General features: G+C 39.4%; 1 protein-coding gene across 2 annotated transcripts in view; it reads right to left on the reverse strand.

The window, feature by feature from the left end:
* Positions 1-5,551: 5,551 nt before the first annotated feature.
* The window catches only part of HELZ (helicase with zinc finger), a 69,707-nt gene continuing 49,761 nt past the window's right edge, over positions 5,552-25,497 (reverse strand). For both annotated transcript variants that reach the window (XM_054394028.1, XM_054394029.1), the window contains exons 21-30: positions 21,834-22,038; positions 18,314-18,365; positions 17,369-17,562; positions 15,643-15,853; positions 15,070-15,146; positions 14,376-14,940; positions 13,780-14,020; positions 12,138-12,651; positions 9,104-9,356; positions 5,552-5,958 (exon numbers count right to left, since the gene is read on the reverse strand). In XM_054394028.1, coding sequence (XP_054250003.1) covers positions 5,627-5,958; positions 9,104-9,356; positions 12,138-12,651; positions 13,780-14,020; positions 14,376-14,940; positions 15,070-15,146; positions 15,643-15,853; positions 17,369-17,562; positions 18,314-18,365; positions 21,834-22,038 — 2,644 coding nt within the window. In that variant the 3' untranslated portion in view covers positions 5,552-5,626. The remainder of the gene's footprint in view (positions 5,959-9,103; positions 9,357-12,137; positions 12,652-13,779; positions 14,021-14,375; positions 14,941-15,069; positions 15,147-15,642; positions 15,854-17,368; positions 17,563-18,313; positions 18,366-21,833; positions 22,039-25,497) is intronic.

A 25,497-nucleotide genomic window follows, 5' to 3' on the forward strand; every position in this document is an offset into this window, starting at 1 on the left:
GATATGGCTGCTCTGTATCAGAAACTACACACAATAGAATCATAGAATGGAAGGACCTGTTCTAAATGCCACCATTTAAATTATTTTCCTGTTTCATTATCATCAAGGGGCAAGAAAAGAGCATCATGTCTTTGTTTTGATGGAAGCAGAGGATGAGATTGTTCTTGCTTTGCCACACTTGATCGACGTTCTGGCTCCTGTGAAGCTACTGAACATAAATTCAAGCCACACAGACATCACACTCTGCATCTAGAGAGACACTGAGCTGCTCCTCTGCTTTTTTCAAGGAAATGCAGAGAAGGGAATGAACACAGATTTCTGACTTTCTTTGTAGCAGAAGCAGCAGGAGGAGGTTCCTTTGGTAGGACTGCACCCCAGGGCTCTGGTTATGTTGTGCCCACTATCACTAGTCTCACTGGCAGCACCATGATGGCTTTAGAGCTGATCTTATGGAAGTGTTTGCCCCTCAGGAGAGAAAAAAACTGTACAGAAAATGGACTGACAACATAGATTCACAAAATGGTTAGGGTGGGAAGGGACCTTGAAGATCATCTATTTCCAATCTCACCTTGAACTACACCAGGCTGCTCCAGACCTCATCCAACCTGGCCTTGGAACACCGCCAGGAAAGAGGCATCCACGACCTGCAGGGGCAACCTCTTCCAGGCTGCACTAAGGTCTCCCAGGAGCCTTCTCTTCTCCAGGTTGAACAGCCCCAGCTCTCTCAGTCTGTCCCTGTAGGAGAGGTGCTCCATCTTCTAACTAGTCTGGGGTTACTCAGATGACAGAGCACTTGCTGTAAGGTATCAGAACCCTCTCTGAAACCTTCAGCAGGTACAAACTTTTCAACATTTCTCAGCTGAATTTGCCAACCACCTCCCACCCTCACCCTGAGCTGACATTTCCATTGCACTGCTGTAAATCTTTTACTTCTCTTGAATGGAACTAAAAAAACCAAACAAACCACCAAACAAAAACAAACAGAAAAAACAACCCCAAACAAAAAGCCCCAAACACTGGAATGATTCAATCCTTGCTCCCTAACACCAGCAACAAAAAGATGCTGGCACAAGTATCGCTCCCCCAACAGCAAGAGCACATATTTCATGTCAAGGAATATGAGGTGCATGCTTTTATAGGCACCATAGATCATCACCGTGGGTCTTGACAAGTTAATTGTCTGCAGTTTTTCTAGGAAAACTAGAAACTTAAAAACCAAAAAAAACCTCTTAACAACAAATGAAATGAGTTGAAAGATGAACAGAGCATGGAGCATCCCAGGCTTATTGCTCTGGGAATGTGTGGATTCTGATATGCTTGAGTCTGAAGAGGATTTGGAGTGGTCCAACACGCTGCTCTCAGTGCTGCTTATGGCAGAGATATTAATACTGAGCAAAAGAATTGCTTATGGAGCATGACCTGTGCAAAAAAAAAAAAAAACCAGCTGAACTTGACAAACCTGAGAACAAAACATTAATTAATCAAAGCAGGGAATTGTATTCAAGGGGTTTGTGAACTCCGTGGCAGCATTCACAGGCTGCTAAGGGTCGGGCCTGCCATAACCTATACAATTAAGTAAAACAGTACAAATTATGCTGGATGACAACTTCTAGGAGAAAATACGGATGCAAGGTTCCAACTAGGCAGCTTTTATGCATAACAGCTATTTATTGGTTGCATGGTGGAAACACTTCAGGCTGCCATTTGAATAGCAGCTAAGTGTTATCCCAGGAGAAGATTTATTCTCGACAGAATGGAGAGGTGAAACTCTTGGACAGGTTTTTGGTTATGAGGAGCTGAACTTAGTTGCAGACCCAAGAATACATTCCCAGTGGGATCTACTTCACTTCAGTATCCTACAGAGAGGAAATACCAGCACACAGCAGGAGAGCCTACAGCAGCCCAAATGCTACCGAGGTAAGGCAGGGATGTACCCCAAAAGCTCTGCCTGAGCCCCTGGCTGCAGTGGGGCTCTTCTCAGAGCAGGAAACGCAGGAGCAAACCAGGCAACCTGTGGACAGACACATCCATATCCCACACCATAACAATGTTCACCCAGGACACCAAAGGGAAGTATTGTACCCTCAAAAGGTGTGAATGTTGTTGCAGAACCCATCTCCAAGTGACCCCTGGGCTGAGGGAGGAGAACAGCATCTCCTTGGGTTTCTTTTTCTGACTTAGGAAGGCAGAGTTTACAGCTCAGGGTGCCATAAGAATTCAGTCTTCAAATCTACACAGGGAAACTCAGGACTCCACAGAAGATATTTCAAAATAAATAATCTTGGGGATAAAAATTCACTCTAAGAAATACAACTGTTTCATGCAAAACATTTCCTAAGCTGACAGCCAGATGATCTCTGCCATACCATCCTCAAACTCCTGGGTGAGAGCATGCATGAAAATTTATGGCCAAAACCAGCAGGGATTTTCCTGAAGTTATAGTACTGAGCTTGTAAATCAGGGAGAAAAATGCCTTTACCCAAAACACCTTCAGTGCAGATAAAATACCAGAGTAAAACAGAATAAGAAAGTGGTGAGATGTGACCATCTCCCCCTTGACTAATTGACAGATAGCAGTAAATTAACAAGTGATGTTTATTAGTTTAATATTCAAATATGGTGAACAGAATCAAAAAGACTGCTCCATATAAATGAGTGATTTTGAAACCCCTGAAATTACAATGCCGACTCGGCGACGTGAAGTGCATTTGAACCCTACCTGTCCTCTCTCATAGCCTTGCACAGCTCACCAAGCACTCTTCACAGACTACAACGTTCAGGCACACACAGATTCCTCTTCTCCCAGAGCAGGGCCAGGCACTCCAGTCAGGAGAACTGGCACAGTTCAGCTGAAATCAAAGGAGTGAGGCTAACTCATACTGAGTGCATGCCTGGCCCTTGTGAATGATTTTCCCACAGACCTATTTCTGCAGCTGTCAGCTCAGCAAAAAAACCTCATTGAACAGTAGTTTTGCTTGATTCAAGGTTGCAGAATTTGGCCTCTACTCACTTTTTTGGGTGCTCTGAATTTGATGCCATATGCTGAAGTGCTAAGCATAACTTGGCAGGGGCTTTCCTCTCTCCCCCAGCATCTTTTGTTTGGTATTGACATTAGAAAATAAATTAAGGAGTTCTGCGTGCTTTTCTTTACAGCATAAAGAAGGAAAATGGGTTTTGGTTTTGTGTTGTTTTGTTTTTCACAGAAGTTTCTAAACCAGCAAAGATTTATAATAAAAATTTTATATGCAAACCTCTGCAGTGTACTGAGTTTAAATCAACCCCATTACATAAAGACCCTTAGCCTTAAAACATGAAGCTAAATGCAAAAAAAGAAAACTAAAACAAAAGCACAAACCTGATTGTAACCAGAGCAAAAATCTGATTGAATACAGCAGCAGCCACTGCGCATTAGTAAAGCGTCCCATGGACAGCTGTTAAAATCACCCCCACGCAGCTCTAACATTTTAATTCTTGTATGCAATAAGTGGAGGAACACTGCAACGACACCCAGCTCTCAATCCCTGGGAAAGCTTTCCCAGATTTAAAGTTATTTCAAGTGTAGAAGAAGGAATATTGGACCTGGGGAAACTACACCAGCACCCCTCCCTATCTCCCCAGCTGCAAAAACATCAACAGTGTGCAAGACCAGAAATCCTGACGGACAAACGTTTATCTTCTGAGTTTTCACTCACATTTGTTTTTTTAATTTATAAAACTGCTCACAATTATTTCTTTTTGTTAATTATTTTCCCTCAGTTTGTATTTCTGAAGGGCCAGGTTGGTGGAGATCTTAGCAGAACTCAGCTAGATAAATAACCTGGGAACCATTCTTATCCCCCACCCCCACCCCAAATTTAGATCAATTTGGATACAGCTTTTGACAAACATTAAATCTCTTCTTTAATGATGTTTCCTCAAACAAAACAGTTAGCAAAATATCTGAATTTCCTTGTATAATGTCACATTTTAATGTAAACATCAAATAATGTACCAAAAGTTTTTACCAGAGGGGTGGAGGGAGGGGGGAAAAAAAAAGAGAGGGGAGAAGAAAGAAGAAGGGGGGGAAAAAAAAAAATTCAAGCGGCACAGTTCTTTATACCACTGGAGGAGGAGGGAGAGGAAAAAAGCCAGATTACAAACATTTACACATGCATAGTGGGGGGTGGGAGGAAGAAAAATGAAACAAACAAACCAACCGGAAGAAAAAAAAAAAAGTATTTTTTACTAAAGTCACGCCTTTTTTTGTTTTTGTTTTTGTTTTTCCTTTTTTAAAATAGTTATTAAATCTACTAAGCACCAACATACCTAAAAATTTTTTTCTTTTTTTTTTTGTTTTTTGTTTGTTTGTTTTCAGCTTCATGATTCATTTTAAAAAACCTATCAAATTAACTTTTCAAACAAGCTTTTATATTACCAGCTTGTCCAAAAATAAAATGTAGAGTGTGGGGGATTTGTGTTGTTGGGGTTCGGGGTTTTGGGGGCTTTTTTTGTGTTTTTTTGTAATGTTTTTCTTTTTTTTTTTTTTTGTTTGGGTTTTGTTTTGGGGTGGATTTTTTTTTTTAGGTTTTTAAATTTTTTTTGCCTTTTTGTGGTTTTTTTTTGTGGTTTGTTATTTGGGGGGTTTTGTTGATTTTTTTTTTCGTTTTGTTGTGTTTTGGGGGGCTTTTTGTGGGTTTTTTAATTTTGTTGGGGGGTTTGTGTGGTTTTGTGGTTTTTTGTTTTTATTTTATTTTATTTTTTGTGGGGTTTTTTGTTGTTTTGGTGTTTTTAATTTTTTTTTAATTTTTTAAATTTTTTTTTTTAATTTTTTAAATTTTTTTTTAAAGTATACCAATACTTTTTATCTGAATATTTCCAAACAATGGCATAAGTGTTTGCCTTTACTTTACCCTACAGTGGATGGAAAATACAATACCACATAATCTAAAACTAGAAAAGGTTTTGAGAGAGTGCAGCATCCCTTCACAAAAAAGCTGATAAAACTGAAAGTATTTAACAGATGCTGCACTTTTTATTTAAAAAAAAAAAAAGAAAATTAAATGAATTTAAGCAGAAATAACATACATTTTTTACATTAACTGGCCATTTCTGGTACAGAAACCCAGCATAGTATGCTAATGTTATTGAATAAATGTAAATGCTACTTACAATCTTCTTAAATACAATTTAGACAAACTTTTTTCCTTTTTTTTCCTCTTTTTTTCTCCTTTTTTTCTTTTTTCTTTTTTTTTCCCCTTTTTTCATTTTTTTTCTTCTTTTTTTCATTTTTGTATTTTTTTTTTCTTTCAAGTTGTACAGGTAACCTCTCAGCTGCTAGTTTAATGCAACAGATCATTAACATCACACAAATTTAAAAAAATAACAGCTGTGTTTTCCTACAGAAAAGCTCCCAAAAAAACAGACCCACATCAAAAAAAAAAAAAAAAAAGAAAAAACCCCAAAAGGGCAAAATAATGAAATATATTTAAAAAAAATTAGTTGCAAGTCTAGCAGCAAAGCAATTAAGTGAGGATATATTTACTAATATAAACAAAGGGAATATTTGCAACTACAGGTGAAGCCCCAACTATCTTAGATCTACTGACACAAATAAAAATTAAAATTCTCTCTAAAAAAAATAATCTGGTTATTTAAAATAGGAGTAAAAGCCATTGCTACCTGATGAACTACCTAGGCTAAGTTCCTGAAACAAAGACAAAGGGTCACTATTCTTTTTTGTCTGCTCAGGAGGAGGTTTGGGCTTTGGAGGAGCCCGCAGAGCGCTTGCGTAGGACATGACAGGTTTGCTCCCCGCAGCGTTCTGCTGGCTGTTGCTGTTCGACTCCACAATCTGCTTGTTGGGCATGAGAGGTGGGAACTGGCCGAGGTGTTGGAGCACGCTGTAGTTGAAGGAATTGGAGAGCTGGATGTTCTCAGCCTTCAGGTGTTCCTCTGGGGGCTTGACCGTCTTCGGTGGAGCTGTGAAAGGAATTAACCAAGAGTTTGTCTAAACGAACAGCTCCGACTGAGGGCATGGTTTAGCACAGGGCTTGGGAGAGTTAAACAATGGTTGGAATAGATGATCTGAAAGGTCTTTTCCAACTGAAGGGATTCCATGATCTATCCATAGTAATCCCAACACAAGTGCTGAGGGGTACAAAAAACTACCTCTCCTGATAACCATTCCCCCAACACCACCCATTTTCTGTCTTTAGTCGCTCTGGATCCTAAGAAATTTGTCATTAGCTTATTTCCAACAACTGGATCTTGCTCCTTGTCAGCAGTGCCAGGGAGACTGATGGCATTAAACCCATTCTCCATCTGCGTGTACCTGCAAAGCTCCTAACAGCCAACCTGCAGTTCTGCCCAGGCAGACTTAGCAGAGGCACTGAAGGTAAAGCTGCTTCAGCATGGGATATACTCTAATTTAAACACTTTATCCACTGAGACAGCACAAAGAGCATTTCATTCTTCTTGCTTTATAGCTTAATAGGCTAAAATTAAAATTTACAGCCCCATATATAATTCATTCTCAAAGAGCAATTCAGACTGCCGAATGCCAACCAACTAATTATTGATATTTCAGTCTGAATGCATTCGTGCTAATTGATATGTTCTTGCTCCACAGTTAACAACTCCTCTAACTATCGGGAAAAAAAATGGGGCTTTAAACCATAGGCATAAAACTGCTTTCAAGTGAATTTCCTGAATCCTAATGAGGTACCTTCCTTTGGTCTGGAGAATTCTGCTATCTTACAGAGGTGGAGAAACTCTACACTGAAATGCAGGCACATGCCCAAGCTGAAACAGCCCAGGAGCTGGGCAACTGATGTATTCTGTAATTATTTCAGTCTTTACATGGACAATATTAAAGGGCACATATAAAAATGTACCATCAAGTGAGTCAAAAAAATAAAGTATATAATTAAGCTTCTCATTGGAAGGGTCTCACAGAGGTTTTCGGTTTTGATCAACTGCTCAAAGAAAAACAGTCCAGCCTGTAAGAGAATGAATATGGAAAGAACATGAGCAAACCAGCTTTGCTCTGGTTGCTATGACTCAAAAAACCACCTAGAGCAGAGGTAAAAAAGCCTCACAAATATAACTGCAGCACTCAAGTAACAACAAGCAGGGCCAGAGGTGAAAGCTGTGTGTGGTAGAGGTGTCTCACAGAAGAAAAAACGTGGAATAAACATCTTGAATGAGAAGTTTAATATTTTGTCTTTCTATCAAAACTGAAGCAAATGAAGCTCCCAAATGGCAATTTTGCAAGTGCCTGCATAAAACAACCCTGAGCAATTCACAGCAGCTCTCCATGCCAATAGAACCAAATAATTGTGCCACAGCCATTGCTGAGCCACAGGAGATGGAAGCCCTTGAACAGCCTGGTGTCATCTTTGCTCACTCTCAGGCACAGACTAGTTCATAAGCATCTCATTCTCATGGTATTTTATTTCATGGAGAAAAATCAATAGTAAGCAGAAACACTGGAGTTACTGGTCATTAACCCCTAGGACTATAAAACACATTTGGGCTTTAAATATGATCATCAGAGGCAGTCAGCTGTGAATGCAAAAAGCACAGCAGCCATAAAACTGGGGGTTTGTTTGCAGGAACTATTATACACAGCACAAGGGTGCATATACATTTATTTATGAAACAGACACCAAGCTTAACCACAATCAAAAATACTTTCCTAGCTAATGCAGGTACTCATCAAAACTTGCCCTTTGGTTCAGGGTTTACTGACAGCAAATGTACAGATAGGGCACTTCTTAAGCACACCTATTTCCCCGAGCATTTCACTCACAAATGTGCTCAACCTTTACATTAAAGGAAGAAAATGTGGTATCAGCTGTTCCCAGCACAGCCTTGCAAGGATTCCTGAGCTCCTGTTAGATAACCACAGAGACTAGAGAGCAGCTTCAGAGCTGGATGCCACTCTTGATGACACACAGTATCATGCGTTCAGCTCCTTGATTTCCTAACAAAATAAAAATAGATTGCAGGAGGTGCCCTGATCTTGAAGCTTTGAACTTAGCACAAAAGATGCTGACATAAATATAGTTTTATAAAATGTTTTCACACTCTGGAAGTGAAAATGTACATTAGGCACTTAACTCTTGAGTGCTGCTGCTGATATAAACAGCTTTTGAAAGTCAGTCTGCTCTACATGTTCCTACTTTACCATTACTACACTACTACTACACATTATAAGACTTGATCAAAAGGCCTCTTAAGAAAAATAAAACCAGCTTATAAATATTTTTTTCACATATGTTTTTAATAGTCACACCGGAAATTTTTCATATTTTAATTAATTAATTTTTAAAAAATTATCACTGGAGATCCTCAAAGCAGAATCATGGAGAAGAAATTCTGCTATCCTGTCTCACAAACATTAAAAACATGTAGAATAGTAGAATGGCTGCAGTGCTCCAACTCTCTACTTGCAGCTTGTTTAAATGACTGAAAATTTAATTTAGTTTCTCCCTGTTAAATCAATCAGCACTGCTACCACCACCAGGGAAGCCTGGTTCCAGCGTGATTCTCCCACAGTGAGAGTTTAAATTTCAGCAATCCTCTGATGAAGCACCACAATTTTCTAAGAAATACACTGAGATTACTAATTCAGTTTATTTTTTCTCCCCTAGATTGTAGTAGCAACAAGAAATATCCCTGATTATGGAAACAAATAATCTATCTTGCAAATAAATCCCACCAGTTACCTCAGCTCCTTCAGCAAAACCTCACTTGCACTGTAAGAGAAAAGATTGGGTTTCCTAGGACTTTGGTGAGAAGCCTAAGCAGCAGTTTTGCTTTCTGTGGATGAAGAGTAGAGTACTCTTCTTTAGGTATCAGCAGTGTACTGGAATACTCACAACAAAGCAAATGAAAACAGGCTGCTCTAAGCAAACCTTAACCACTAAACCAATGAATCCCTCAAAACTTTTTCCTTAGTTTCAGGATTTGAAGAGATGGAAGAAAATATTTTCTGAAAAGGTACAAAAAGCCACACACAAAACCAAACTAACCAAGTTTCCTTCAGATTTGCTGACTCCAGCTTAAATACTCAAAAAAGCAGAGAGAGGAAGGGAGAAGCAAAGGTCAAGCCTGTACCTACCTAACAACTCCCGGGGTGGAACTGCTCTGTTGGCTCCATTGCATGGAATGTTTGGGTATGGGGTGGATGAGGAGGAGTTTACCCACAACTCAGGTGATGAATAGTTGAAAGATGACTGGTTACTGTGGTCCTGAAGCTCTTTACACTGACCAAGACTGTCTTGAGGAGTGCTTAATTCTTCAGAACAAGCCTGGACTGAACTAGAGGAAATTCTTCTTTGGTACAACGGCCTGCCTGGTCCTCTTGGTTCATACTGTGAACAAAAACACAAAACAAAAAACCCATTTGCTCCTTTTAGTCAACTGCATGTTGCCAAGACCATTTTTCCACTCAAACTGCTTTTCCCTGCCATGTCTTACAAGAAAAAAAACACCCCAAAAAGAAGGTCCTTTGAATTTGGAAAATAAACATAATGCATTTCGAGTTGTATGGTGTACATTGCAGTCCCTGACAATGTATTTTAATCACACAAAAACAGACACAGAATTTTGAAGGAAGTGCAAAGAGCATCAACTGAGATTCCTTAATTCTTATCAACCTTTACATCTCACACTCCTACATGAGAGATGTATCAGAGAGCAAGGAGAAAGACACCCAGCATTTACACAGAGCACAGAAACACACAGAGGCAGGAGAAAATGTTCAATTACAATGCAGAGAGGAAGGAAATTGGCTTTCAGTTACCAAAGGACAAATAAGTGACTTGTACACCAGGATTTGGGGAAGCATGACACATCTGTATAATGCATTTTGTGTCTGCACACAAAATAAATGCTCTGGAGAAGTGTGTGCCCTCAGGAGAAACAATGCAGAGAATTTTATCTGAAACCACAGCAATTACTTGCTTCCATAAACCCTATAGATCATGTAGATGAAAATGGCAGGAGTTCCATTAATTAAGCAGTTGCCCTCTGAGGTTCAGATTTAAGGACTCTTCCCCAAAATCCAAAGCATCTCTGTTGTATTACAGTTTCTTTTTTTAAAATAACCAGTTATTTGCTCCCTGCTGCACTGTGCTTAGAGCACAAATAGCAGAAGTGTCACAGAAATAAATGAATGCTTGGTAAAAGAACAAAGTAAACACCCCAATGAAATGTTATAAAAAAATAGCCAAATTAACCATCAAATAACTTGTTTGCAATGCCCCAATATCGTTACTATATCATGCACAAGAAAAAAAAGTACCTGAAAAGAAGGTCTAATATCTCACCCCTGCAACCACACTACTACATATCAAGGGAACAGCAAGATACCCTGTCACTCTGCTAGCCCCAACAAGAAACCAAAATTCAGACCTTACTGCTTAATCATAACCCCCAAAATATACTTTTTATTGAGTTTAGTGGGCAATTTTGGTAAGCAATCAAGAAATTATCAAAGCTCTGGATACTTGGAAGCACAAGACCAGACAGAATAACTTAAGTATTCCCTTTGATATGCAGTTCAAATCTGGTTTGACTGAACACATGCAAAACCTTTCAAGTATCAAGTCAATGAACAGCTTCATAAATAGCAGTTGAGAAAACAGTTTAGTAAGGATACCAAAATCCCTGATTCTCTGATAGCTGCCTTACATGAGTGATCTTTGTTTAAAATACATCTCAAACTGCATTTTTGATCTCTCTGGGTATGCTGTCCTACCTACCAGCTCAACTTGGAAACTTTACAAGGCAGGCTCTGTAAAACACTTTTACTGCTTTTGGCATTTCTGTCACATAGTTTGGAAGGAAGAAGAAATAAGAACTAAAATGAATTTGCACTAATTACATAAAGGCTCCCTCTATTTGTCTTCAGCTCACAGGAGCTGTCACAAAGTCTATAGGAATATTTATTAGTTTATTACTGCTGAAAAGCCATTGTTCCTGTGTCCTGCTGTACTGACAGCATTAACTGTTGTCACAAAGTATTAGAATTGATACAAGGTGGTATAGTTTACTGGCCTGACACACAGAATTTCTAAATGTCTATAAACCCAAACCTTACTGCAGCTCTAGCTGGGTCTGTGGACTCCATTAACCTCTCAGGATCTGTATCAGACTGAAATGTGTAAAATGCACTGGAATTCAATTTCAGGGATTTTGCTCAGGCAGAAAATCTAAATATTTTGTGTTTTCAGAAGTCAGGAGCCAATTAACGTGTATAATGTGGGACAGTGATGAGCAGGGACACTCCCACAGCTTCTGTAAAAGTCTTGACAGAAGTGTATCACAGAACAAGCCACTTTATGCAGAAATACTGGATTACATGCAGTCAGTGCAAGATGATCTAAGAATATTCATTCTGATATTCCTGGAATACAGCCTGGCTCCAGCACACTCCATTCTACATAGCATACACTCCTTAAGCGTGCTGGATGCCTACAGGGACTAAAAACTCCTGTTCAAACTAGGCCCTGTCCCACTTTCGTGTGCTTGCACAGTCTGCATCCCACAACACACACCCGTAGAGGGATAGAGCCCCGTGGCTTTGTGCTGGATTCACGCAGCACAGCTGGATAGCTCTACACTGATTTCCAACACAGACCCCAAAATACACAGAATGGCTTTACAGAGAATTAGCTCAGGCCAGGTGAGATTTATTAAACCAGGTTTTGTGCTGTGTTGAAACAACTGTACTGCTCTGGTCTAAAGTTCATATCATTAACTAACCATATTGACAGTTTAATATCGAGTCAACTGCCTGCCCTTACTCAAGCTGATTTTCCAGAGTCCTTTCCTGAGTGTTCACCTGAGGTGTGGTTAATTTGCACTCCAGATAAAGGACATGCAGATAACAGAGCAATGAGTGCAAGGGAACTCTGAGTAACATTCAAAAAGCCAAGACCTCCTGTTTAGGAGAGAAAAATACTACACCTGCAGCGATGAGAACAACAAATACACACAGAGGGAACAGAGGAAAGAGAGTTATTTTTACCTCACAGAAATTCCCAGTGTGATCTTTGAATGTCTGAGGTATTTTGCACTCCTGACCACTTCAAAATATAATTTGATATTAAAATGACACAACAACTGCAGAGGCAGACAGAGGCACCTACCTCTTCTAAGCTGTGGAGCGAAGAAGCAGATACTGCTCGAGATGCGAGTGGATGAAATGGCTCCTGACCGACTGCATGCTGATGATTCTGTATTTGTATAAAAGGGTTTTGTTGTGACCTATGGGGCAATGGAGGTATACCATAATGAAAGCCCTGCCCCATAAGGTGATTCTGCTGTAGGTTAGCATAAGTCCACGATCCATCGGGTTGCAGGTATTTCAGGGGAGATGGGGTTATGTGTTCGGATGGCATTGAGAAAGGGGGGTTGTAGATTTGGGGGAGATGCTGCTGAAATGCTGGGTTACTGGGTATCTCAACGTCTCTGTTGTTTTCGGTGAAGGTAGGGAAGTGACCACTGTGGTTAGAGTTGCAGGAAGGAGAAGGGAGTGCTGGTGGGCTTCTGGGCTGAACTTGTCTGTATTGCAACAGTCTGGACTGAGGGGGTGGCATTTCAGCTAAGTCCCGGCTCTCGCTTTGATCACGGTGTGACAGTTCTCTGAGCAAATCCTGGAATCTGTATTGACAGAATAAATGTATCAAGAAAAAAAAAATTGCTGAAATCCCACTCTTTTTGAGGTGGAGAAAACTCAAAGCACCAAAACACTGCATTTAAACATACTCATCTTTGCACTCACTGACCCTAACTTCAAAGGATATGACAGTCAGAAATCAGGCACAAGAGGATTAATCGGATGAAATACCTACCTGAACCATCTCAAAGTTTTAATAACTCTTGAGATTTCCTTTTCAGTCAGAAGAATCAATTTTTTTGTTATCTCTTAAGAGACAACTAAGGTAAGGATTTCCTGCTTTTTTTACACACAGTAAAAAAACCCCACATAGTTAAAGAAAATTTTAACCCCTTACAAGGCAAAACCCAGACCAGCCAGGGATTCCCCCTCACTCCTACAATATACTTCCAAACTTATTCAGAAGGTCACAAATAGTCAATTCAGCACTTCAGAGTCAGATAAGAGAGCATTTAGATGCTTTACCATGGCTATAACAAACCAGATGGAAAATAAAGCATAGTGGGAGATGACAGTAAACAGAGGCAATTTAAAAATCCATCCTTTACAACATACATCACTAAAGCTGATGACCACTGGAACCATTTTTATGTTTAGGTTCAACAGCTTCCTTTCTTGCCCCTACTGCTCCATCTCAGTATCAGCATTGTTCTTTAATCTACTTTTAAAAGCAAACACTTTTTGAAAAGGAAGAGAAATTTAGGTTTTACTGGGGAGGGGTTGGTTTGGTTTTTTTCAAACACATAAATCTGAGACTGCTAATTGGAGTTGAAGAATTCACAACTTAAAGAGGCCTTAACTACACTCAGATACCTCTTTTATAAGCAGAACGTTGTTGCTCTCTATCCATTCCTTATTCCATAAATACAGCACTGAAAAGCTCCACAGAAGTATTTTTCCCACTACAGCTTTACTACTCAATATACTAACAGAACAAAGCATAACACATAATAAAAACATAGTTGTAAGTCAGCCTGGCAACTATTTTAACCTTCATAATAACAGCAGCACAAAGCAATACCTTTAAGTGTCTTGCACTTGATCACAGTGTTACAGATAAGGTGCCCACTGCTCAATTTTACACAAGCTCTGATGACTCAGTAAACAAATACCTTGAGTATGTTGCCTCTGTTTCATCTTCTGTATTACTGGCAAGTTTCCAGTTTGCCCTAACTTGCTGCTGTTGATGCAATCCAATTGGTTGCTGAGGAAGATGTGGTAGATGAGGATGGTGATGGTGTTGATATGGAATAGTGCCTTGACTGAGATAGGCATTATGTTCATTCCATTGCTGTAACCTGGCTTGTTGTTGCTGCCTTATTGTTTCCAAAGCTACATTTCCATGCATACGATCTATAAAAATAGTTTTAAAACAAAAATTTATCTAATGCCCCTTTTTAAAGACCTTTATGTCAGAAAAAAAAAAAATATTTTTTATACAGTATAATCCAGGGCCTGCATTGCAGTCTTCAACCTGGTTATTTAAATCATATGGAAAATCATATAAACATGAATCTTCTAATAAAGTGCTGAATATTCAAACATGCCTCAAGCAGCAAATTATGCTCAATGACATTACTTGTGGAAACTAACCCAGCAATGACCCAATTCAGAGCAATATGCCTGAAAAGGTAAATACCTCCTTCATTTTCACTTCAATGTAGTTATAATTGCACACTCTGAATTTAAATAAAGAAAAGTCACCTACCTAAAGTGTCCCCTAAGGGCATTCCTGATGGATTCTCTTCAATGAAGTTGTTCAAGTGGGTTGGTAGAACAGGGTTGTGCTGTGCAATGGGCCTCAAAGGATTATTGACTTCTTGTAACATAGGTGGGGGGTGTTGTTCTGAAATCACAGCATCTACAGCAGGAGAATGTGGTCGGTGGGGAATTGGATTATTAAAAAAAGACTGGCTGGGGCCTGCCTGGTAAGCAGGGGAAAGCTGTGAAGGTTGTGGAGGCTGCTGATTCAAATGATTATGCTGCTGAACTACCTGGCTTTGCTGGGGTGGTATTTGGTTTTGTTCAGGTAAATGATTTTGCTGTTGACTTAAAAGGTTTTGCTGCTGTTGCAGAGGATATGGCTGCCTTGGTATCTGTGACAGGTGCTGGAAGTGGCGATTGGGGACTGCATACTGGGAGTGTGGGGGGGTGAGATGTAGATTCAGCTGCCTGGGGTTAAGATTATCTTTGCGATGAAATTTAGCATTAGGATAACCAACACCGGAACGAGACTCTGGGCTTCTGCTCTGAGAATTGGCTTCTAAGTCAACCTAGAACAAAAGAAAGGAAAACCTTGAAAATGCACATTACAAAATTAAAACAACAACAAAAAACCCTATGTCAGTTATTAATAAATTCATTAAAGGAATGAATATTAGAAACAAATTAAGCAAACCCACCTGCTTGGATTCCAGAGGTTTCTTCTCAGGAGTTCGAATTTTATTGATTTCAGGTCCAGCAGTGTTTTCACTTTTACCTGAAAGCGTTTAAGAACTTAGTTTCAATGGAAAAAATATTATTTTGGGTTAGATTTTTCTACCCCAGACATGCAAAAATTTAGACTTCTTAGCATAGCATTTATAGCCTCCTAGACATTTAATGTAATTTATTCAAATGACACCTTCCCTTCAATCTCTGCACTTTGTTCACTAATCATCACTAAGGAGCTCTTCCAATTTAATTGCAAATAACAGCAGCAGTAGTTACCACTGGAGTGCAGAACAAAGACAAACCAATTGTACCCTCAACAAACACATCCCTTAACCTTGATGACTTCTTCCCCTGAATCTCACAATATCTCAGTTATTCTATTTGCAATGGCAAATCACAGGTTACTTCCCCCAACTCTGCAGATCTCTTGATTTCACTTAAAAAGAGAGAAAGAAATAAAATAATCCTTTCCACGCTACCCTTTTTAAAGCCCAAACTCCCTCAAAATGCAACTGAGTTGCAAAGCAATTCCAACAACTAACCATTTCGACTTTGTTCATGTTGCTCCTTGTCTGGATGCTGAAGCTGTTGCTGTTGTCCTATGTTAACTGGTGAATGATGTCCCAGACCGTAAGGTATAGGAGACCCACGCCCATGTGCCTGTAACAGGTTCATATTATATGCCATGGCTGCTGGATGAGTAATGAGTCGAGGGTCAACTGCAAATCTACCCTGATACCCTGTCCATGGCACCTACGTCATTAAAAAAGAAATAAAGGAAACAAAAAAGATGCAATCTGTTAAGGTATATTAAAGAAATTAACAAGCACACTGAGATATAACAAACCATTTTACTTCAGCCCCTACTTGTTTTCAGTGTAACAACTTTCATGCAATTTTTTTTAAATGAGTATTTGCCCTTGAAATGTGCACTCTGAACTTCAGCTTTAGGCTACCACTGCATCTGTACAATCTCCAATCACCTCCAACAAGCTTCTTTTCAAAAGCAGCCTTCTCATTAGTACCTAAGTCTTCCCATGTAATGATTTAAAAATCCATCCTCAGGGAAGGTGAGCTCAAAATAGTTATTTTTAATATGCTTCCTTTGATTGGAAATACATAAAAATATATTAACCTTGGAAGAATAAGATGGAACGCTTTAAATTATCTTGGTTTGATATTAATACAATGTGAGCAAGCATGGCAAAGACACAGCTGCTGGCCTTCTCCTTGCATTTAAATTTATCCATCAAATGCAGATCTCTGGTAAGCTAGGAAAAGGAAAATTCCTTGACCCAGCAAAGAAAGCAAATCCATAGCTGCCAACTGATCTAAGATATACAACTGAAACTAGAGTTCCTCCAGCAAGTCCCACATGCAGCACCCATAAACTACATGACAATAGAGGACTCATCATTATTAACCCCTAAATTAACTGTGTGGCAACTCTGAGCATTATGAATGGAATTAAACACATCTGCACGTGTGGGCTCCACCTCCCTCCCACAGTCTTCAGGAGCTGTGTACAATGCATGCATGCTACATTACAACACCACTTCTGCAGCCTTTGTTCCTTCCTCCCTTTTTATTCCTCTGGAATATGTGACTTTGAAGGTTAGAAATAAAGCAGAGACTGTTTCTTTAATTTGTATACATTTTGGTTGGTATGTTTGATTTGTAATATATAATTCCATACAGAAATGTAGCCTAAATCCTGATTAGGAATCTTCATTGTGTTCTCAAACACCATTAAGGAAAGGGATGGAGAGGAAGCTGGTTCACTATGAGGTTCTGGAAGGGGAAAACATCCAATTATGCTTATTTTTCTTATCACTTCACTTCAGACACCTTGTACTGCAGACATCCAAAGCTGGGAATTTAAACTGTATGAGGTTGATAAAGAGAAACAAGCTCACTCTGAATCACCCACATCTCTCCAATGATTAAGAACTGAACTAGGTAATTAATTCAGGTGCAGGTATCTCAAGTCAGATGCGACAGATTCTACTGGTGTGCCTAAACCTAGAGCTGAGAAAACACACCAAATGACATGAACATGAAATTGCTTTTAGGCTGCCTGGAGTTATTTGTGGGAGCAATGCTGTTAAGTCCTCCTTTTCTGGCGTTTCTCTGCACAGCCACTCCTAAAGCCAGCTAAGCTCATGTATCTGAAGTGCTGAAAAAGACTGCAAAACACTCCCTGAGTTTGCCATTCATTTTTGTACACACAATAACTGAGTGGGGGGAAAACAGCAAATGAATTCTTACAGGCAAAGGCACAGACATGACCATATTTCCTCCATAGACAGCAGGTACATAGAGAATACTTGTCCCAGTGTGTGGATCTATCCTTTGAACAGGACTTGGAGATTTCCCCAGACTGGGGTGAGGTCCCAGAGGAGGAGGGGGAGGAGTATATGCTCGAATAGGATTTCCAATTAGAACAGAAGGATTGGGCTGAACTGAAAAGAAAGAAAAAACCCAAAAGATATGTACATACGAAAAAAAAAATCTATTATTTTTCACCCTAAATAGCATCTATCTTTATAAAATAGCGTGCAACTCTAACAGCACAGGTCTGATACACTGAGAGAAAGCATTAATCAAATCCTGTGTCCTATTTCAAAACTTTGAAGAGGCAGAAGATACAGACTGAGACACACAGAAACAGGTAGCTGGGAACTGCAATAATGAAAGCATGTCCCAAACCAATTAAATGTGCTGCCTGCCAGAGTACCTCTTAAACCAGAATCATCCTCCATTCTTTAGCAGGGAAGACAAGCTTTAAATTAATGCTTCTTCCAATTAATAAAAACATTACTAAGCTGTGGCATGCTACCCTGCAACAGTATGAGCAGTGATACCTGGATAGATGACAGCACAATTTAAGTTCCAAGTACACTGTAAGAGAGTGCATGCAATGCAAGGTCCTAACTCTTTTTAGTGCAATCACACTGCCACAGTATTTAATATTATGAATTTCAAGTACAACCATTTTTAAGAGGCAGAGAACAATGCCGTGCTAAGGCTTTAAAGTCAGAGTACACAACATCTATAAAGGAATATCCTCAGAAATACCTAGTGTCCACTTAACTGTTTCCCAAATGCACACAAGCAAATGGAGGAGGGACCACACATTTGATTTATGCCAAATTGCTGTCAGCTTTACTGCAAGCTCAGAGGAATTCCTTCAGTAACAGCAGAGACACTTACCAATTCCATCAGGTGGAAAATGGTCATTCTGGTTATGATGATGGACCTTGCCCTTTAAAGGGAAAAACAATAGGAGTAATGCTTTGCATTCTTATAATACAGAAGTCTTTTAGTCCAAGTGAACATGATAATTAACACACAGTAGAGTCTTTTGCAGGACAGGAATACCTTCCTTAACCTAGACCCGAGTACATTCACTAATATAAAATACATATAAAAACCCTCTGATGCTGCAAAACTTTTCTTGCCCAGGAGACAGGTCTAGGCAGTTTTCCAGCAGTCTGAGCAAATTAGTCAAGGTACAAAGCCAGGTTGTTTGACAATGTTGACTCATGCATAAACCAGATTAAAGAACTGGCCTCGGAATTTGCCTCTCATTTTAAAAATGAAAAATAAATTAATAAATTCTTTTCATTGCAGTGCTTAAACAAAAGAAACTTGTTTATTCACTGAAAAGAGAGCAAGATTCAATCAAACTACAGAGAAGCTATGTGACACTCATGGTTAGTACAAGGCATTTCTGCATCTGTTCTGCTGTCAGTTAGTGTCAAGCTGCGTGTGCAGAAGTCTAACAAATCCCTGCTCTACCTACCATACTTGTGGTTTATAGGTGTGATATTTTTAAAGGCAAATAATGACATAATTCTGTAAGAACAGCTGTCCTGATGAACAGGAGCTTCAGCACTTATCAGGCATCAGGTTGGCAAAGAGAAGTCAGCTGGGGCCATTCCTAGGTTGGGGAAGGGAGGTGCTGGCTTTCTTTTGACTTTTAATAGTTCTGATGGCTTAAGGACTTTATTATTAACTTAACCATTGTAATTTCTTAAAGATTTCCACATCAAGGTTCATTTCCCTACCTAACAAAATACCAACACTTTCACTGGTGCTGACTGAGAGCCAGTACTGGAACACAAATAACACTCAGTTTCTCCTAAAAACATGTTCCACCTTTGATAATAAAAATCCACATTACATAAAGGCACCTGGAGGTAACTCAGACCAAGATTTAGGTGACTTCAGGCAGCTAACAATCTCACCTCTCCTAGGATCCTACTTTAGGCAACAGACAGGAGAAGCATATTCTCCAGAGACCTCCTCAGAGCTGTGGTCCTCCCTGACTGCACACAATGTCTAGGATGATGATGCATCCTGACTACATGCCTGAATCCAGGCTGGAAAGCTGGAGTACAGGCAGTGAGTGGGAGGTAGGCAGAGTTGTAAAATCCAGAGCCTAATTTACTGTACACTACCCTGCGGGAAGCTCCGAGTTGGGAAAACTTTTTGTTTCCACACCATCACCTTTAATAAAGGCTGTGCCTATCCAGCTCCACCGCTCCTGCTGCACTCCTGCCATCCCCAGCCAAGCTACCCAAAGGCAGGTGAAGGCAGATGCCCTCACAGGCAGGGCTGCAGAAAGCCCAGCAGCACACAGCTAGCCAGGTCCACAGTAGCTGTTTGCTTTGCAGAGAGGCAGGACTGAAACTTTCTTTAAAAAACATAGAATCACAGAACTGTTGAGGCTGGAAGAGACTTTTGAGATCATCATAAACAGCAAGGAGGGTTTTAACATCCACACATAAATCCAGGAGCAATTTTGCTGAACAAAAAGGTGCAGTTTTTCACCAAACCACTTTCCACTGCATGTGAGAAAATCCCTGAACCACACAGACAACCATAAACTCACTACAACACACCATGAAGGAGCCTGTTCTCATTTATTTACCACAAAACACAGCAGCACTGTATCTTTTTATCTTTCATCTTGTAACGTTAAATATTGTACTTGGGAGGTTTAAAATAAGCAAAGCTAACCATCTGCTTTTAAAACTTAAGCAAAGGGAAATGTACCATATATCACAGCCATGTTCTCTGTGTGTTTTGAGTATTACCTGCTCACTCTGCTTCAACATGTTACTGCACATGCTAGCTGTCAGTTGTACTCAGAGGGAAGAGATTTTGTTGTAATTATGATACAGGTGGTTAAAACACTTCAGATCTTAAACTGGAAATACAGTGCTGGCAGGTTTGAAGGTATCTCTTCTGATTGCCACAGCACAAGTGCTTAGTTTACTAACAAACTGCAAGAAAAATAAACACAACCATCTAGGCACAAGATTCTCGCTTCCCCCAACTCCCTCTTTGTTGTTTGAATTTAGATTTGGTTTGGGTTTATTGTTTGGTTGGTTGGTTTTTTAATGCACTATACCTGCATTTTCAAACACTCCTCTTTCATTTTAGGAAACAAAATAATATTAATAGTGATGTTCTAGTTAAAGAAAATGCATTCAAGGCACTCAGGAGAATGCAGCAATGACTTTTTCAAGACACTAATTTTTTTAATCCCCATTTTTCTCTAAGCCTACTGTTTTGACACGAAGAGATGCTTCAGAGATCTGGTGTTTGTTTCAGCAAAGTAACGCATCTTGAAGAAACCAAATGTTCTCACTTACAAACTCTCTTTTGGGAAGGACTGCCAAAGGGAAGGTTTTCCTTTTTGTACTCAGAATCTCAAAAACCTGTCGTAAAAATTTCATTTAAATGATCCAGGCTGAAACAAAACCCACAAGGCTACAGAAAAGAAGTGTTTCTTCTTTTTCGTACAACAGAATTCATCACAAAGCTGACAACCTGCATTTTAGTTGCATCTCTAAAGACAATTTAATTAAACTATGACTCACATTATTTTGAAATAAACTGCAAAGACCTATTAAAAATAAAATTAATAATATATCACCTATATCACCCTCAAAAAACCCCAAGAAACCCACATGGTATTGTTCTTTACCATCCCCTAAGGAAGCTATGTAATTTTGTCCCTTCTTTACGTACTTAAAACAGCTGATAACATTACCACTGAGTGCTAATTTCAACTCTCTGCCCTCTTGATTCTAATAAAATATGGTCTTCTGAAGGACATCATCAGTGAGCTCTTCTAGGCGACATACTGCTTTACAACACAGTCTTTAATTAATCAAACGATTATCTTACATAAATCCCTGAATATTAAATCTGATTTTCAGCTCAAACTAAATCACTTTTGGCTATTATTTTGTTGTTTCTTTATACTCCTTGCCACTGTCTTTACCAACCTGTTGTTTCTTGGAGCACAATATAGCACAAGCTGCTTGGGACAGGGAACAGGGACAGAGACTGTCTCTTGGTCAGAGGGTTTAGTTTGGCTTACCTAAATACTGAGGCCAAGATCTATGGTTGAAGTTTGTTAGGATCATTGCAATGCACTCAATGAACATGCCAGAGTGACCCAAGGTATGCACTTCAGTAAGGAAACAAGGCTTGGAGAACCCCAAGCTACACTGCTAAACAGTGGAGTAAAACACAAGTCGAGAGCTTTCACTTGAAAACACTAAGGATCGCCCCAGAATCTGCATTCGTATCTTATTGCAGCAATGCCATTTCAAAACAGACAGCTTGCTCCATAAAACTTTTATACCATTTCTCAAAAGGCATTTCTACATTCACTTCCGCTTTCTGACAAAATTCATCCTCAGTAAAGCCTTACCTTTGGTGGTGACTGCTGCTGTTTGGTGGTATTTGCTGAATGCTGATGCCGAAGAGCTCGGGGGATGAACTCAGGAGCCAGTGGGTTCAACACATAAGTTTTCTTTAACTCCAAAGCTTCCAGCTGAGCCTTGATCTGTTCAAATGTGATGCCATGGAGACTTTCATTCTCATGACACAGGGCAATAAACCTTTCCCAAAATTTCCTATGGAAATAATTTGTAAAAGCAATATAAACAGTTAGACTTGATGGCTGTGGTTAAAGTTAAAACAGATTGAATATAACTGTGTGGCCTTTTTGTTTTTCTTGTATACTCATTTTCCCCTCCAAACCATCCATCCTGCAACCTGATCCAGGCATTTGAATCCCACACCATAATGCAGAGTTCCCCAGTCATTTCAAATGGACGTATGGGTCTGCATATGCGCATCAGGTCACCGCACTGGGTGCATATCACATTTAATATTAATGACGTGGACAGGTCTAACTTGGAATTTTTCCCTAGAAAACCAAACAGAGCAAATATAACACTTAAAATTCTGGAAAGCATCTGATTTGTGGAATTTATTAAAGCTCAGAGAGTCCCAGGGATTATATTCTCAGACCCAGATTCTATAGATTTAGGCAGACTGCTCCATTCCAGTGTCACAAATACCAAAGTCAAGATACAACCCTCAAAATTACTCTTGTGAAACACCTAAGAGTCACATGAAGATTATCACCATGAGCATCTAGGGGGTCCTTTGAGACTCTCTGGTGGAAAACAAAGAAAATTTCAAACCAGAAAGACAACCAGCAGATGACACATGACTTTCTCTATCCTCTGTATCCAAACTTTGAGGGTGGAAGGGTTGTTTAAACCACGTAATAAAAGCACATTCCTACTACCTGCCTTCTGCTTTCTCACAACAGGTCTTTCATTTACTGATATAAAAAAAAGTCTTTACATTTTAACATCCATACTTATAATGACTTTTTTTTCCTAACCTCAAAGGAATTTTTTTGGTGAAGTTTCTTAAGCTTAAAAGATATTTAAATAAGGTCTGAAAATGACACTTTAAAAAAAATCTGATGGTGCTGTTCTCTTTCCAACAAATCAAGAGCAATCAAAGTTATCAACAAGGGTGTGCTGGACTATAACTCATTCTAGCTCAACCTTTAGTAATAAGCTGAGGGACAGTAGGTTTAGACTGGATGTTAGGAAGAAGTTCTTCATTACACGGGTGGTGAGATGATACAGTAGGCTGCCACTGGAGGTTGTGGATGTCTCCTCAATGTGAGGGTTCAAGGCCAGGTTGGATGAGGTCTTGAGCAGCCAGGTCTAGTTGAGAATCATCCCTTTCCCATGGCAGGGAGGTTGGAGTAGATGATCTCTAAGGTCCCTTCTGATCTAAGCCATTCTAGGATTCTATGAAAAAGGTCTGGCCCATAAGCAAGCAGAGTTAATTTCCCCAAAACCTGCAAAATGAGAGCTTGCTGCATACTTATTTTAACAGCAGTGTTAAATTTGATGAGTAGCTGGCTTTGTGGAAAAGAATAAATGTCTTACTGGCAAGAAGACTGTAAATCTTACTGAGAAATATGTTTAAGAATTCAAAATAGTTTTCTTCAAAAGCCCATCTTCTGCTGTGATTGCATAAAGGCAAGAAACGCTTCTTTTAAAATTCAGGATGCAAGATGGCTTTTCTTCTGCAGTTTGCTGTGAGGCAAATATATCTTGCAAGGTTTTAAGTGAGGATTAAAACCCAAATTAAATACTTCACTGGGATGCTTTCATGACGGAACTCCCTCTGATTAATCAATTCAGTCACCAAACCTACTGCCAAGCACCACAAGTCCACAGAGACCCATCCATTTTTGCTTTAAGTGCCCCAAGTAGTCACTCTACACATGGAACACTTGTACTGGGGTGTAAGAACAGAGAATAAAATACTGCTGCCTCTGTCTTACAGTGTGCTCTGGAGTTTAAAGGGAGTGTCTGCCAAAACAGCCCTGTCTAGTCCAATTGTTACACACAGAACTGTAATGATTACCCTGGGCATACTTCACAAAGCTCTCTACAACTATCATTACAGAGTCTTGACTCACTTTGACAGGTATTAGAATATTTATAAAATTCAAGTACTCTCTAAACTTTTTTTGAGGTCTGTTTTTCCTAATGAAATGTCACTTCTTTCAGACTTCTGTACTCCTATTCTACTAAAAAAGAACCATCTTTCTAGCAGCATGCCTGAGCCCCTCCAGCGCTCTTTCAAAGACTGAATGTTCAATTATTCAGTGAAACAAGACAATGGTGTATTAAAGGGAAAGTTTCAGATACATCTTAATAAAGCTCCAGTGCTCCTCCTTTCTTAATTATCTTCTGGCTTATGATTTTGGACAGCTATACATACATAAACAGCTCTTAGCCTGGGAAAGGCAAACTCAATCCCTAACTGCCAAGACTAAGCTGTGTACCATGCTGACATCCTATTCTTTTAGTAAGTTCCTGCATGCCCTATTTCAAATATCTTGAAGGAGCCATACTTGGAAGCATTGCTGAGCCCTCACATTTTAAAACTAGGTCCCCTTCCAATTTAAAACTGCAACACTCAGGTTTACATGAAAATTCAAGAGATTATCTTCCTCATGAGGATTTAGAGAGAGTAAGACACATGGTCATTCTCCAACAAAATGGTTAAAGAACCAATGGTCTTAGCTAGACTAATTAGGGGTTAATTAACTGATTTAGGCAACACTGCACATCCTGAACCTCAGTGTTAAGGAAGAGAAGCAAAATGTATCAGCGAAGAGTAAATTCTGGACAAGCACTTAGGAGAAATCTCACTCAGCACAGCATGGCAACCTGTACAGCTAAGTCATGTATCTCTGCAGCATTAAAGCTGATGAACCAGAGACTGCACCAGCAGCCTGGAACAGACACTCATCATTTGTGAACCAAGTGCTCAGGAGGCACAGCATTCTTCATCAGTTAGTTACATAAACCAGGTCAAGTCTGAAAAAACCAAGCAGGTAAGGGGGACAGTAAAATAAAATCACAACCACTGTATGTCTAAGTTGTTATTAGCAGTTTCAAGCAGGTCACTGTATCAATGTACGGATACACTGTCAGTCCTCAGCAGATAAATGGTTAAATTCAGGTTATATTTCAGGAATGCAGTAAAACAAGGTTTGGTTTCCATTTGGGTTCTTCAATTCTAATCTTTGAAAACCACATCCATTTTCAACAGAGAAGAAGAACAGCACTCAGGAAGGTAAAATACAACATTTATCTCACAACTGACTAATAAGAGCTTTTAGCTTTGCTTTAATAACATTTCCTCTCTTTGAGAAGCAAGCCTCAGGATTTATCTCTGCTCATCTCAACATTTCAGCTCTTCCATCAAATTAGAAACCTTTAATGAACAAGAACTTGGTATCCACAACATCAGTGTTTACTTCTCTTGGCATTTTCCGCATTTCTTCAGTTAGGTCTATAAAAAGTAAATTCACTCGAATCTTAATGAGTTTCTTTCCCAGTGTCAAGAAGACATAAAAAAACAGAAGTAATAGTTTTCAAGTCTTCTACCTTCATACAACTGTCATAAAATTCAACTTAAAAATACCATATTACATCACCACTTTAAACTCCAAACTCTGTATTACTTTTATTCATATAGAAAAA

This window comes from Indicator indicator, chromosome 29 (assembly GCF_027791375.1).
Source record: "Indicator indicator isolate 239-I01 chromosome 29, UM_Iind_1.1, whole genome shotgun sequence".
Lineage (NCBI taxonomy): Eukaryota > Metazoa > Chordata > Aves > Piciformes > Indicatoridae > Indicator > Indicator indicator.